This window comes from Diorhabda sublineata, chromosome 4, assembly GCF_026230105.1.
Source record: "Diorhabda sublineata isolate icDioSubl1.1 chromosome 4, icDioSubl1.1, whole genome shotgun sequence".
In the NCBI taxonomy this organism is placed as follows: domain Eukaryota; kingdom Metazoa; phylum Arthropoda; class Insecta; order Coleoptera; family Chrysomelidae; genus Diorhabda; species Diorhabda sublineata.
Window position 1 is genome coordinate 34171801 of NC_079477.1, and position 14093 is coordinate 34185893.

The window sequence follows — 14093 nt, forward strand, 5'->3', positions numbered from 1 at the left end:
AACATATTAAGGAGTTAAGAGTTCCTCAATAAATTTTCGCAAGTGGGGCAGGGTGGGAACCGTGTTATAGAAACATCCCTGTAAGTCTGGTTCTACTCAACTTATTTTTATAAACTTGATGGTGCTTGAAAGAGTATTTTTTCAGCAATACAAAATATATAAATTCCAAGCAATTCAATTTGGAACGTGAACGCTAGAGGGCATTGTTTCATATATTTTTAATATTGTGATTCCTTTTGACACATTTGAAAAGATGCTGGAGAGTTTAAGTAAGTATTTTGGAAGTTAACTGAATCTATATAAAAATATATATAAATATAAAAATTTTTCAAAATTCAATATAGGAGTGTTGTGGTTGAGTAGATAACAAGCCGTTGTGAGTTAATATCCAGCAATATTTTGTACTATGTACTATGTACTATGACTAATCTCTGCCCTTTCGAGACTGGCTTTCGTTACTCTTTTCAGCTATCAGCTTCTTAACGAGTATGAAAGAACGATTTTACGCTTCGTTTGTGTAGATAATATGAGTTGGGTCTCCTCCTTGTTGTATTAACCTACACTTTTGAGTGGATTCATCCATCATTATCTGCTCGTCAAAGAGATATATTCTTCGTAAGCACCTCTGAGATTCAACTCTATTTCCTTTGGTTCTCTTTTCTTCTCCCACTTTCTGGAATTATTTTTTTTCCTTTGTTTTTCCTCCGTGACGCCAACTATATCATTTGCCCGCTGTTTCTTTTTCTAGTATTTGTTTTTCAGTATTCTTTTGGTACTGTCACTTTTTGTGATGGGATTTGGACATTCCTCCACTTTTTTCTTCATAAAATTTTTTCTACAGCTCTTGTTTCAATTATATTCTCGCAACTTATCTCCTTTCTGCATCGTTCAAACCAATGCCCTTATATTTAGTGAAAACCCGCGATAAGCAAGTGAACTGAGCTATATAGGTAGAATAAAAACAATTTTTTAATTTTTTTATTAAAATTGGAGAACTATCACTTTAAAATGAGGAAGTAATTGATATCGACTATTTTATCCCATGTTTTATGTCATAACCCAGTTTAATTAAATCATAAGTTATAAAATTGATTCATTATTTTCAGGAAAAAGTTTCACTTTGACTATTATCGTCTCCACAACACCTCCACAAGTTGCTACTTACAATAAAGCCATCAAAGTGACCGTTGATGGACCAAGGGAACCAAGGTCAAAAACCAGGCAACAAGGATTCCATCATTTCCCTTTTGGTCCTCGACCTTTCGCATCAGATCATCTTACTGGTAGCTTACCATTCAAACTCAGTGGTAAGTTAATTTACTATATCCATTTCATTAAGCACAAATTTATACTTTTACAGTAAAAGTTAACAAAACTATAATCTTTTTCAACGGAAATGCATACAACTCAATTTTACAAGAATAATGGTGTATATTTGAAGTCGATAGGATAAGTATTAACAAACTTACAAAGTTTGAGAGTCTGGATATATTTTATACCCCCCGATATACCCTCCAAATAGGTACTACGTCATCAGCGCCAATTGTGTATGAGAGCGGCTTCTTGTTTGACAAAATGTTATAGTGACTTGTCATTATTTTGACCACAAAGAGTTGATTTGTTGATAAAAATGATAAAAATGGAGGATTGTTTTTTCGTAGTTCTTCAGAAAATTTGATTCAAATAGTTTCCCTTGCAATGTTTATTTTTTTCCACAAATAACGATTTTATGATTAGTAAAATCCGCGGCATGAACCAGATTGTTTTCTAACTAATTTGACATAAAATGTTAAAACACTTGAAAATACAAATATACAAGAATGTTGACAGATTTAACTCAAATTTATATTATTTTAAAAGCTACTTCGATTTATAAATTGTTTTAAAAACCATGATACTTAAGAAACAGATAAACGACAGACACATTCATGTCGCTGACAACGTTAATCCTTTGTGCCTTCAAATTATCCTGGGTTCCAATTCGCTCTAGAAAACTTCAAACCTGGTACCTACAGTTTGAAGGCACAAAACATTAACACCGAGCTAACAGCGACATTGAACGCATTTGTCGTATTATTTATCTATTTTATGAATTGGGGTACTTTTTGAAACAATTTAAATTTGACTCAAATCTGTCAACATAAGTTTAATACCTCAATTTACGAATTAGGGATTCCCATTGCAGGTAAATAGTACTAATTATACAAAAATTACCAACCAAAATGTTTACACAAACACTACCACAACACTCACGATTACTCAGTCTGACGCGCGTTTCGTTTTATTTCGTTTCTTCAGGTGTAGACAAACGTTGACCTCGTATTTTATTTTTGGTTTGCGGAAATAAGAAGAAATCATAAGGTACCACTGTACGACGGATGACCCATCAATTCGATGTTTAGACACTTCGAAATAGTTATTTGTACGCTTAGGCCGCGGAATACCTTTTTAACGCACCGACAGGACAGTCCAATGTCAGTGCGAGTTTAAAGATTGATGTGACAAACAGAATGTTAAGACGATGTCTGAAAACATTTTATTGGCTTATTTGATGCAGAAATCAATTGTTCTAAAAAGTTTTGGAGTTTATGGAGCATTTATTCCATACTGAATAATCGAGACAATATCGAAATAAGTCAGTTTTCAAAATTAGTACCATTTCTGAAAAGAAAAGTAGTAGGTTATCGTGCAAAAAAGTCTAGAGATTTTACGCGTTCCTGAAACAAGCTGACGATGAAAAATACTTATTGTTGAAGGTAAGTGTTACGAGATTTAAATTTCATTTACAATTTTTTTATTCACTGTACTGATTTTTATAGACAGTTTTGATAATGAGAATATCTGGTGCCTTGCGACGAGATAAGTCAGTAAAAACGGTCATTGAAGATATTAATAGTAACCGTTCCTAAACCAAGACGGATAAGAAGCGTGTTTTCACTGTTACTAATAATGATTTCATAAAAATTTATAGTAAATATGCAGCTCTTCGACCAAAACATATTGTTGATAATCGTCGTATATTATTGACTGAAAGTGCACCGCACAAGTTGATGGAGTGCATACCATTTGGAAAATGCCTAGTATTTCAGATTACCAAATCCTGAAACATATACGGGTCACTGTCAGAAGTTCTGTCACGCTGCTTGTCAATACTGATACCGATATGTCAATTCTTGATCGTCACGGTGGATGGAAGTCCAAGACAGTAGCGGAAGGATATATAGAAGACTCTATCGAAAATGAGAAGCAAATTACCAACGCAATGAAGTATCTGGTTTGAATGTAGGCAATAACCATTATTAAGAAACACTTGATGTAGTTGCTTCAACTTCTGGAGTAAATATAAATAATAATACAAAAATATTTGTGAGTACTTATGTATTTGTTGGTATTCAATAAAAAATAATCCTTGTCTTTGTAATAATTTAGAAATGTAAAATTTGGTTTCGCTCAAGTTGCTATTGGTATCGCGAAATACTGACTTCGCGTGCAATTTCAAGAAAACGTTTCTGTTCGAACAGATCTGTGAGAGCTTGCACTGTTGTGGTGGAAAATGACTCGTTTTCTACGATTAGTTTCCCCGATTTTTTCGTACAAATCTGGCAAACAAATGTTGGCGCAGCATTCAGAATTGACTGGTGACATGTCTAGTTATTTCGAACAAACAGGCGACCATTTGATTCGAAGTGCATTGTGCGGTAACAACTTGTTGTCTAACAACAGCTTTTTTCCAGCGATTGTCAAATTGTTATGCGGTATCCAACGCGAACAAATTTTTTTGACAGCAATATGAATGAGTTATATCTCAAAACTTAAGTAGTAGCCTTCGTTTTTATATATTATAAATGAAGCCTCCTCCAATCACGCTGATATATAAGTGTAATAAATCCCAAAGGCATTTATGAGAGGGGCTAATTTGAGATTTTTAGGAACAAAAAAAGTAAAAATGATAGACAAAATCTAACAACAAAACTTCCAAGTTAACAAGTTAGCGAAATTACTATCAATTAAAAAAATACGAACTTTGGATTTTTGAGAGTTTTATCAGTAGTTATCTATATATCTTCTTAACTTCTATAATCTCCTATTACGAACATTGACTATCAATTCTCCTAATTTCTTATTTTTCCAAGAGGAACACTTTGCAAGTGACTAAGAAGATAACACCAAAGTGGAGAGGAGTAATTGTAGAGCCATTAAAGTGATTCGCCCTAGTGTTTTAATTGATAATTAGTAAATTAAATTAATGAGGTAGGTTATGTATCTGCAGCCAAGCGCTAGCTAGTTATAACGCTATATATAGACATAGATTACATGAATAATGAAACGGGTTTACTATACAGTGACGTTCGAAACAAATATGAAAATGAGAATGTTCCTTAAAATATTGATGATGGCAGAAGAAATGTTTTTTGAAAAATTGCAAATCTGACTCTACTTCTCAATAAATTTAATTGCTTTCTGAGATATCGTCGTACATTTTTATAGACGAAGAGTGTTTTTAACTTTTATCATTTTTAAATGGAAAACAAGTTGAAAGATAAAGACGAAATCGTTTGGCCATTCACATGCCGTGAATGCAACTAATCACGTCATTGGAATGGGATAGAAATGGACGATGGAGATACATCTCCATATACTTCCATACATCAGATAGTTGTTGGAAAATATAGATCATTATTAGTACCTGTTTCTGCAGCTAGTAGCTGAGTGGCTGAAAAGAAAGCCACAAATTATCATCATTATCATGATTTTAACTGAACTTGATATGGTGACACTTGTTCATCTGAATTTTCGAAGTAAATTCTTTTGTTTGTGAAATTAGTTATTGTTATCTCAATATTGGTCATTTGAATTCAGATTTTCATTATTATTTATTCTAGAAATTATCTAAAATGTCTCATTTCGTAACTAACAGATAAAGCTAATTTTTTTAAGAAAGCTTTCGATAGCAAAGAAAAATTATAAAAGTGTTGATGTCTTTTTAATCTTTAGTCGTACTGTAATTGAAAATTCATTTATTGGTAGGTATTTTCGAACCTTCTGAGTCGTTTTTATCGTTTAGAATGTGTACTGCATAAATAATCATTGATTTCTTGGGTACACTGAATGATATGAAGTGTTGAAACTGCTATTCATATCAATACACAAGTTATTTTCGTTTCTCAACTCCAACATATCAATGCCTTTCATTTACACATTCTTCTTCAGCTTTTTTTTAGTACTAAAGTAGTCCCAGTTTTGCCCTTCTATTTGAATTTGCAAAATAATCACAGACAATTTGAGACAAGATATATAGCAATCCAGTAATGAACTAATGTTATTTCTAAAATGATGATACGTGCTTCGAATTTGCCCTTAACAATTTTATCAGTTTCAATTTTATCTATAACAACTTTGTTCTGAATAATCAAGGGGTAATATTGTTAAAACATATAACCTTTACTCGTCCGGCAGGAGTCTCTTCCTCAGAAAGTGAGGAATTGGTATTATATTTTGTATTTTATATCTGCTATCCAGTATAATACGAATGATTGACAAATTACTACAAGAAAAGTTATGAAAAAGATGGAGAAATGAATTTATTTAACGAAAACCTTTAATAATCAGTGAACAAAGCCTACGTTTAACTGGGCGCCGATTTTATAACCTTAAATTCTCCGGTAGGAGACGTCCTCAGGAAGTTGTATTCGGCCTTAGTTAAAGTATATAAATAACTGGTACTCAGATGGGGTGAACAATTAATATTAAATTGGCAGTAACCAGCTTTTTAATGAACTACGTAAAAAATTAATAAAAAAGGCGAATAAGCTGCTAACACTTTCTTAATTCAATTAAAATTGAGAATTAAACAAACTAAACCATATCCGGAAATTAATATTTATTGCTTAGAACAATAAAAAAGTTTCAGCAACAAATAAATTCATTGGAAAAATGAACAAAAAACAACTCAGATTCATTTATATATTGAACATAAGACATATCTATGAAAATCCGTGATGACAAGGAAACGGAATGAAAACGCATATAGAAATTACGGAAGAAGAAACGAGTAGAAAGAACAGATTTGAACAAAAGGAGTTCACGCTCTAACATATAAAAAAACTGAATTTATATTTTTTTAAAATATAACCAAACAGGAATCGTTCTGTTGTTCAAATAAATACAAATCACGAATTTACATGAAAATTATCATAGAAACTTTGCTTGAAACAAAAGGAAATCCTCAAAGATAACTGGAATTTTTCTATGCACAAGGAATAACTCACCAGCGAATATACGGGTAAAGAATTAAATTCATCTCAAATTTACTGAAATTTTCTTTGATAGATGTAGGTGGAGGAATCTTACGATTCAATTCCGAGGTTTTATTGAATTTCTCGAATGGAGTGGGAGATCAATAATAAATTAATTTCTACAAAACTTGAATGTTAGAATAAACAAATCAGAAGTGACTACTGTGCCACAATACGTAAACAAAGGAATATTGAGTAATACATAGTACGTAACAAATATTAGTATGTGTAAACTACAGATGCACACGCCACTGAATAAGTGTGCCCTACGTGCCCCGTATGTACGGAGGAGTGGAGGTGATCGTAAAGTTCAAATGACGCTTTGTCGTTTACAATGGATAACATAAGATCTTTTATCGTTATTTCTATAGAACCAACTTGATATATAGATCACTTAATGATATACTAGTGGAATCAAAAGATTATTATGAGATTATTTCGAAATTTAATCACTTCACGTTTACCCATATGGTTTTTCTCCAGCTCCAATTAATTATAATGATTCAAATTTTTGTGCCGATTCTGAGTAATTTAGGAAATTTAAATGTTTTGTCTTCAATCGAAACATTCCATTATATAATTGAAGTTTATTAAAAAATAATCTTATTTTCTAACTAATAATTGAAATTTTTTACAAAAAATGAATAACTCAAGACGTATGCTAAGTTTTCAGACAGAAGTATACTAAAATTTTTTGTAGATTTCAAGAATGTATTAATATATAGGGTGTTTTATTCAAAATAACAGAGTTACAATCGACTTCCATCGAAATATTTTGTCTTCCATATTTCTTTAATTCCTTTCTTCCAGATCTTGTTCTTGTATATCGATGTAATATACGCCAGTCTTCTGGGGTTTCGTCCCAATTCAACAGGTACTTATTGAAAAGCTTTGTTATAAACTAGCGTAATATTTCCGGTTCATGTTTCACCAACTCAATGGGAATATTTTCGGGTCCTGCTGCATTTATATTTTTTGACAGTTGTAAAGCTTTCCTAATTTCCTATTAGATTAAAATTATTCTTGTTATTTTTCCTCTCCTTATTATTTTCCATAGCTCCGTAATAAAAAAGTTTTGAAAGTGGATGCAATAATCAGTAGTGTGGCTGTCTGATGGCTCAAAATATACCAATGTATGCTATATATGCATCGAGAAGTGTTCAAATAGAGGCAGGGAAATATTTGTAGCTTTGAGTGATTCTGAAGATATTGATGATTTTCCAGCAAAGTATATTGACATCGTTGAAGAGCCTGAAAATGCCAATAATTTTGAAGATAATAAAGAATTTGACAGTTTTATCGATGAAAAAAACCAATCCACAACAAAAGAGGACGAAAATTGATTTGATTTTAACAATCATTGGATTTATATTGCTCCTTCTAAGCTGTATACACAACCACATAAATAAATAAATATATGTGAATGATGTAAGTAATTCGTAGTCAATATAAATGAATTGTTGTATTTCATCAAATGTATTTAGAATAATTAAATATGCATGTTAAGTTTCCTAAATTTAACTGTAGTTTATGAAAATTAATAAAGTACTTCTAATTTCCATGTAAATTATGAGTTTCATGAAGTTTTCCCTACCTTTCCGTGATGAACATCTTTTAACTTTATTCATTCTCTACCAGACGAAAAAAGTTAGCACTAGTACAAAATCAAAACTAAAAAACAGTAAATAAATAAAGCTATAAGCCAAAATAGATGTGTTTTTCAGAAAAATGGTGAAATCCTGAAAAACGTTGATCTTCCTTAATTGAAAAAGTTGATTATGTGCAAATAATTACATACTTCCACAAATTTCCAATTAAGTTGAATATTTTTCACCCGAGAAGGAAATAAAAAATAGAAAAATCGGCTTTCGTTCATTTTTTCGCAAACTTTGAAGTTAAGTTGAAAAATATAATAATTAAAGTGCCAGTTTTTTTCATTATCTACAACTTTTGTGTCAAATACTTTTCTCTACAAGGACTCGTTTCGACACAAATATCGAAAACGGTTTTCATCCCTTCAACAGCACCCTATTCCACTACTCTTCGTTTAATTTTTTTTTCATAGTTTATGACCTCAACTATATATTCCAGCGGACCGTTGCCTACTAATTTTTTCATCTCAGAAGAGTGACGGCCTCAGCCTATTTAATTTTGACGTGTGTTTAGGAAATTGTAATGCAACTGTTACGCATTATGCAGACTCAGATACAGTAATATAATTTATTAAAATACAACAGTTAAGGGATATGGCAAGACAAAAGCTCCTGTCAGACAATCTACTGATTAGAGTGGATTTTTGTCAAACATTACAAGAAAGGACAGCCTTACCCCAAATTCTTCAAAATTCATTCTTTCTACAGGTCACTTATTGTGGATTTATTCTGTATATTGAAATTTTATTTTATTTCTTCTATCTTTATATAGTTATTTTTATGTTTGTTCTTTAGTTTTCACTTTCGTCAACAAATTGTAACAATTTTTATAACGTGTTGAAAGGGAGATTATTGTTACTTTTCTAAAAGAAAAAAGTTCAAATATTTTTTTCTAGAAATAACACTCTATTAACAATGTGTTTTTCTTGATTGATTGATTGAAAAATTTCAAACTTCAGCCAGAAGATGTCAGAACAGTAAGAATTGGGAAATATTTTGTACATGTGTTGAGTGATTCTCAATACAACTTTAGCCATTTTGTAAGCCTAATTTCTATTTGACAATCGTATGAATAAGTCGTTGTCAAGATTTTTCTGATTATGGTAAAAATTGATATTTGAGCTGACCATCAGCGATAATGAGAAAGTTCACCGAATGGTACTGGACGACCGTTGGATTGAGGCTATGGAAGAGTCTATCATCATATCTAAAGAACAGATCTGCAATATACTGACTAGAGATTTCTGCATGCTTAAGCTATCCGTGTGTTGGGTGTTGCTTTTGCTTACTTTGGAACAAAAGTGCTTTCGAATGAATATTTCTCATGCTTCTTGTTATCTCTTTGAGCAAAATGGGTCAAATTTTTTCTATATATTCAAAACTGTAGATGAAACCTGGATGCACTATTAAACGAAAAAAACTCTCAAGACAATGAATTGCATCTGACGAACATGATCCGTCAAGAGATTGCAGAAAGGGACTACATTTGAAAAAGAAAAAGTGTTTTTCCAACAGAACAACGCACCTTCTAATAATTTGGTGATCACCCTAGCTAAAATTTCTTTATATTTTTTTGTTAATAGTTCTATCTTTAGCTTAGAGATCTCAGTCTCTTTTATTACTTTGTTCATTACTGGATCGTGGATATAACGGCAAAAGTTTTCTGTCTTGTGTTTTAAGGGCTGTAGAAAGTATTGCAATATATCTCGCAAAACTGATGTACCGTGGCGACTTCTGAAAAGGCGCTTATAATACATATAAGAAATCAATGTGTCGCTTAAGAACAGGTGTTCCTGCTGTCTTTCAGTTTCAGTATTTAGATCTCTTTAGAATCCGTTAACAATATTAGTGAGAGAGGTTATTTGAAGATTTTGATTTTTGACGGAAGAACAGAAAAACGACAATACTTCCATGATTTTTATGGTCTGAATCTAGAAGATGGGTGATCTATTTAGAATCAAAGTTTATAGGCTTATTTGTGGTTGTCAAATATTGAAAACCAAATGTGGGACTGCTGCGATTGACGAATGGGTATTTTGGAGACTCTAATTGGCACAATTTGTATGACATTACTTTTTTGTAGATATAGTGAGCTGAATGAACTACGGAACACGCGTCATGGAGACACCTACCCTGCCAAGGAAATGTTTCCATTTATTACAAAGTACATTTGTCGAAAACTTTGAAATTCTATATACATATAATGGTTATAACTGTTTTTTTGGGTAAATAAGTTTCGATTGAATGTAGTATCGTTCCTATTTAATTTGCTCGATTTTTTCATAGAAACGTGTGTGAACTAAATAAAGCGATTTTAATTTTCATAGTTGACTAACTACTCGGTAGTCGCTCGTTGGTTTGAAAATTTTTCGTTTGTGTTTATATTGAGGCTATTATTCTATTTAATCTGGAACTAAGCGGATTTCGCATCAGTTTTCACGATTGGAATATTTTGTCTAGTGGTGCGGTTGCCATAGTGACTAGTAGTCTGCTTAACAGCCGCCACATATCATCCCACAATATATGAATTCAGTTAAAATACTGCGTTCGATGAACTTTCACATATTAAATGTAACATCAAAATCAAACAAAATGTTCTGGAAATATTTGAAATTAAATAGATGAGAGTTAGGGTTGTCGAGCTTTCCAAACTTCATAATTGATATTTAATTAATTTACAAATGTAATTTCAGTCTAATGGCTTCAACTAGAAGGTGAAAAGAAAGTTCGATGTAAAAAAGTGCTAGAAATAGAAGCGACAAATGCTTTGCGACGAAAAGTATTATTTTGCAATTAATAGCGCCAAAAAAAATCAAGATTTGGGAATAATGAATGAACGAACTCTTGTGAAAGTTGTAGGAATGAAGAACTAGAATATGCGTACAGATTTGGCCACAAGATTCACAAATAAATCGGATTGAATATCTTCAGTGGCTCTAAATGGCTTAACTGTATACTCATCAGAGGAGAATAAATTGTTTTATACAAACTTACCATTATTATGAGTATGAGTTATGTACAGGGATCCCAAGAGTGTAATGAGATGTTTATATTTTTTATTGCTATGGCATTTTCCATGAACAAAAGATTTGTGATAACTAATTCAACTCTCTTTATTACAATTTTCAAAATTGAGCGTTTTCAAGTTCAGAACCAAGAAGTTGTATCTTCATTTTATCCCATAAGCTCTTTCAAAATAATTTTTTATAATTTTAGGAATTAGGTATACATATAAATCCTACAAGGACATTTTTTCCGAAAAAGCCTTTTAGTGTTTAGTTACGGTGGTTGCTAATTAAGATTTGAGATAGACAAATAAAAACAAATATTTATAATTGGGCTTTTATTGTTTTTAAAAATTCTCTTTTGCATGTGTTTGAACAAATCGTCGAAGCAATTTTCTATTTCCGATAGAGGACCAGCAAACAGCGTCAACTGCTTCTTCAGGCGTAGAAGAACGTTGACATTGCAGTTTATTTTTGATCTGCAGGAATAAAAAGAAATCATTGAGCGCCAAAAAAAAAACTGTACGGCGGTTTACTTAACAATTCGATTTTTTTACTGTTCAAAAACGTTTTTGTTTGAACTAATGTGTGAAAGTTCGCATTGTCGTGCTGGAGAATGATTCGTTTTCTGCGATTAGTTTCCCTAATTTTGCCGATTACATCTGGCAAACAAATACTAGTGTCCCATTCAGAAATGACTATTTCACGCTGCTCTAATGGAAAGGTGGCGAAATTTCTAGTTATTCCCAATATTTGAATTTTTCCAGCATTTATTTGCATCAATTGACAAGAGCTTTTTATGAGGTGTATTCATCACGAACAAATATTTTTGACCAGCCAAATGTGCATGCAATATTGAATGTATGCAAGTGAAATTAATGATGGAGTATGCCTCAGGAAGAATTTATGAAAGCTATAGAACTCTCACTTACAACAACGTACTTCAAATATGAAAAAGGAATATAAAAAAAAATTGATGGTTGTGCTATGGGAGCTTCCATTTCAAGTGTTATAACACAATTAGTGATGGAAGATTTCGAGGAAACTATCCTCAGAAAACTTGATATGAATATTCCATTCTTTTTTCGATATGTATATGATTGCATTAGTGCTATAGCAAATAATCAAATTGAGAGCATAAATAAACAATTCGATTCTTATCATAAAAAACTAAAATTGACAATCAAAATTGAGGAAAATGTTAAAATTAATTTTTTTGATGTCACATTGTATAAAATTAACAATACCATCATTAATCATACATTAAGCATAAACCGCATTTAAAGAAAATAATTTTCTGGAAAAAATTACAAACAACAGATACTACAATCAATTAGAGAACAGGCAGAAACGAAACATCAAAATATAAAATATTTTTCCTTACGATATATACAAGGACTTGCCCAACAACTATCAAATTATTTTAATAGATGTGATATCAGTATAAGTCATAAAGGACAAAATACGTTATCCAAATATTTCACTGAATTAAAATCTAAAACACCAAAAAACCAAAGAAGTTATATTATATCAAATGCCTTGTACTAATTGTGACGTGTGTGTGCCTACATAGGGCAGATATCTCAATATTTAGAAAATAGACTACAAGGTCATCAATACGATAAAAAAAATTAAGTTGTGTTAACAAACCATGGAATATCACAAAAAAAGATTCAAAATGTTTCACATTCATAACAACGAAAAAGCTATAAATTATGTAAATAATTTGAGTAAAATTTATAGCTCTATTTTGTAAATTCTCATAAAACTACAAATAATTTGATGGAGGAAAAATTAATTTTTCTTATTAGAACAAATTTCTAATTTGATCTCATTATGTAGGTGATTTATTGATTAATATAAATACGCAAATTGTTAGTGTCAATATCATATTTTGATAAAGACTTAAAGAAACGTAGAAACGTCAATTTTTATCTTCAAAAAAATATTAGAAAACACTAATTTTGAAACAGAAGAGACCTAATATCAAGAACATTTAGAAGTATTAGCAATAAAATTGTAGCATCCATAAAATAATTTATATATATAATATAAATATATAATAAAATAAAAATTTTGCAAAATCATCTTTTCTCGAGTCAATTTGACAGGACTAATTCTGTTTACGACATAATAGTTTAAATTTGTGTAAGATCCTCAAATTATTGATACTTCATAATATTCTCTTCTTCGTATATTTTTAACACAATTGTTAATTCCGTTGAGCCATTTATCAATTTTGTTGAACACTTTATATTATAAATAAGTTAATTTCTATCAATTTTATTTTCAGTATACCTATTGCTAGCAAAATTATTTAACTAAACCAGTTATTAGCAGTAGTTTTTAATTTGTGTGATGGATGAGAGTTCATAAATATCCGTGCTTTGATATAGAATCAATCAGTAATTAATAGAAAGGCTTTATAAATTACACCTCATCATCCAACTTTGTGAAGCAATATTAGTGACATCATTTTTTCATTTAATTCAAAAGGGCCTTAATATGAACCTATTATACATCAACCAATATATAGTTGATATAATAGATGTTTGCATCTGAAAAAATGTCAAAATAAGTTAATCCAACACGAAGAAGACTAACTTTAATTAAAGATCCTTTTTTCTCCATTTCAACGCATTTAACCACCTGTTGGAATAGTTTAAATGACCAGAGGTGTTGAGTATCTCATCATTTTGAAACTGTTTCCATTATTCTTTCTTTTTGTAAAAAACTGATGTTGCAAGATCGTCATGTGTCACTTACCGCGAGATTAAGGCATACTTGGGCATTAGTTCCGCTTTGATGTATTCAATATTGGACGAGCATTTGGCTGTCAAAAAGATTTGTTTGTGTGGAATACCACTTGATTTTACAATCATTAAAAAAATATTCAATAGTCAATCAATAGTCAAATAGACAAATTCAATCGCGGTGATTCAAAAAACGTCTATAAGATCGAGATAGATAACGAATCATGGATCTATATATAGACTGAACAGCAATCGACTATATGGTTCTTTTAAGACAAGCCGAATCCATTAGAAATTTTTCTCGCACGAAGCACTTCGAAGCCAATGGTCGCTTATTTTTTCGGAATAACTGAACATGCCGCCACCTTTCTATTACGAGTATATATC

The 14093-nt window shown here is 31.2% G+C and overlaps 1 protein-coding gene across 1 annotated transcript in view; it reads left to right on the forward strand.

The window, feature by feature from the left end:
• Positions 1–14093, forward strand: part of LOC130442729 (runt-related transcription factor 3-like) — a 73344-nt gene that overhangs the window by 35214 nt on the left and 24037 nt on the right. Inside the window, exon 3 of the mRNA XM_056777077.1 lies at positions 1107–1307. Coding sequence (XP_056633055.1) covers positions 1107–1307 — 201 coding nt within the window. The remainder of the gene's footprint in view (positions 1–1106; positions 1308–14093) is intronic.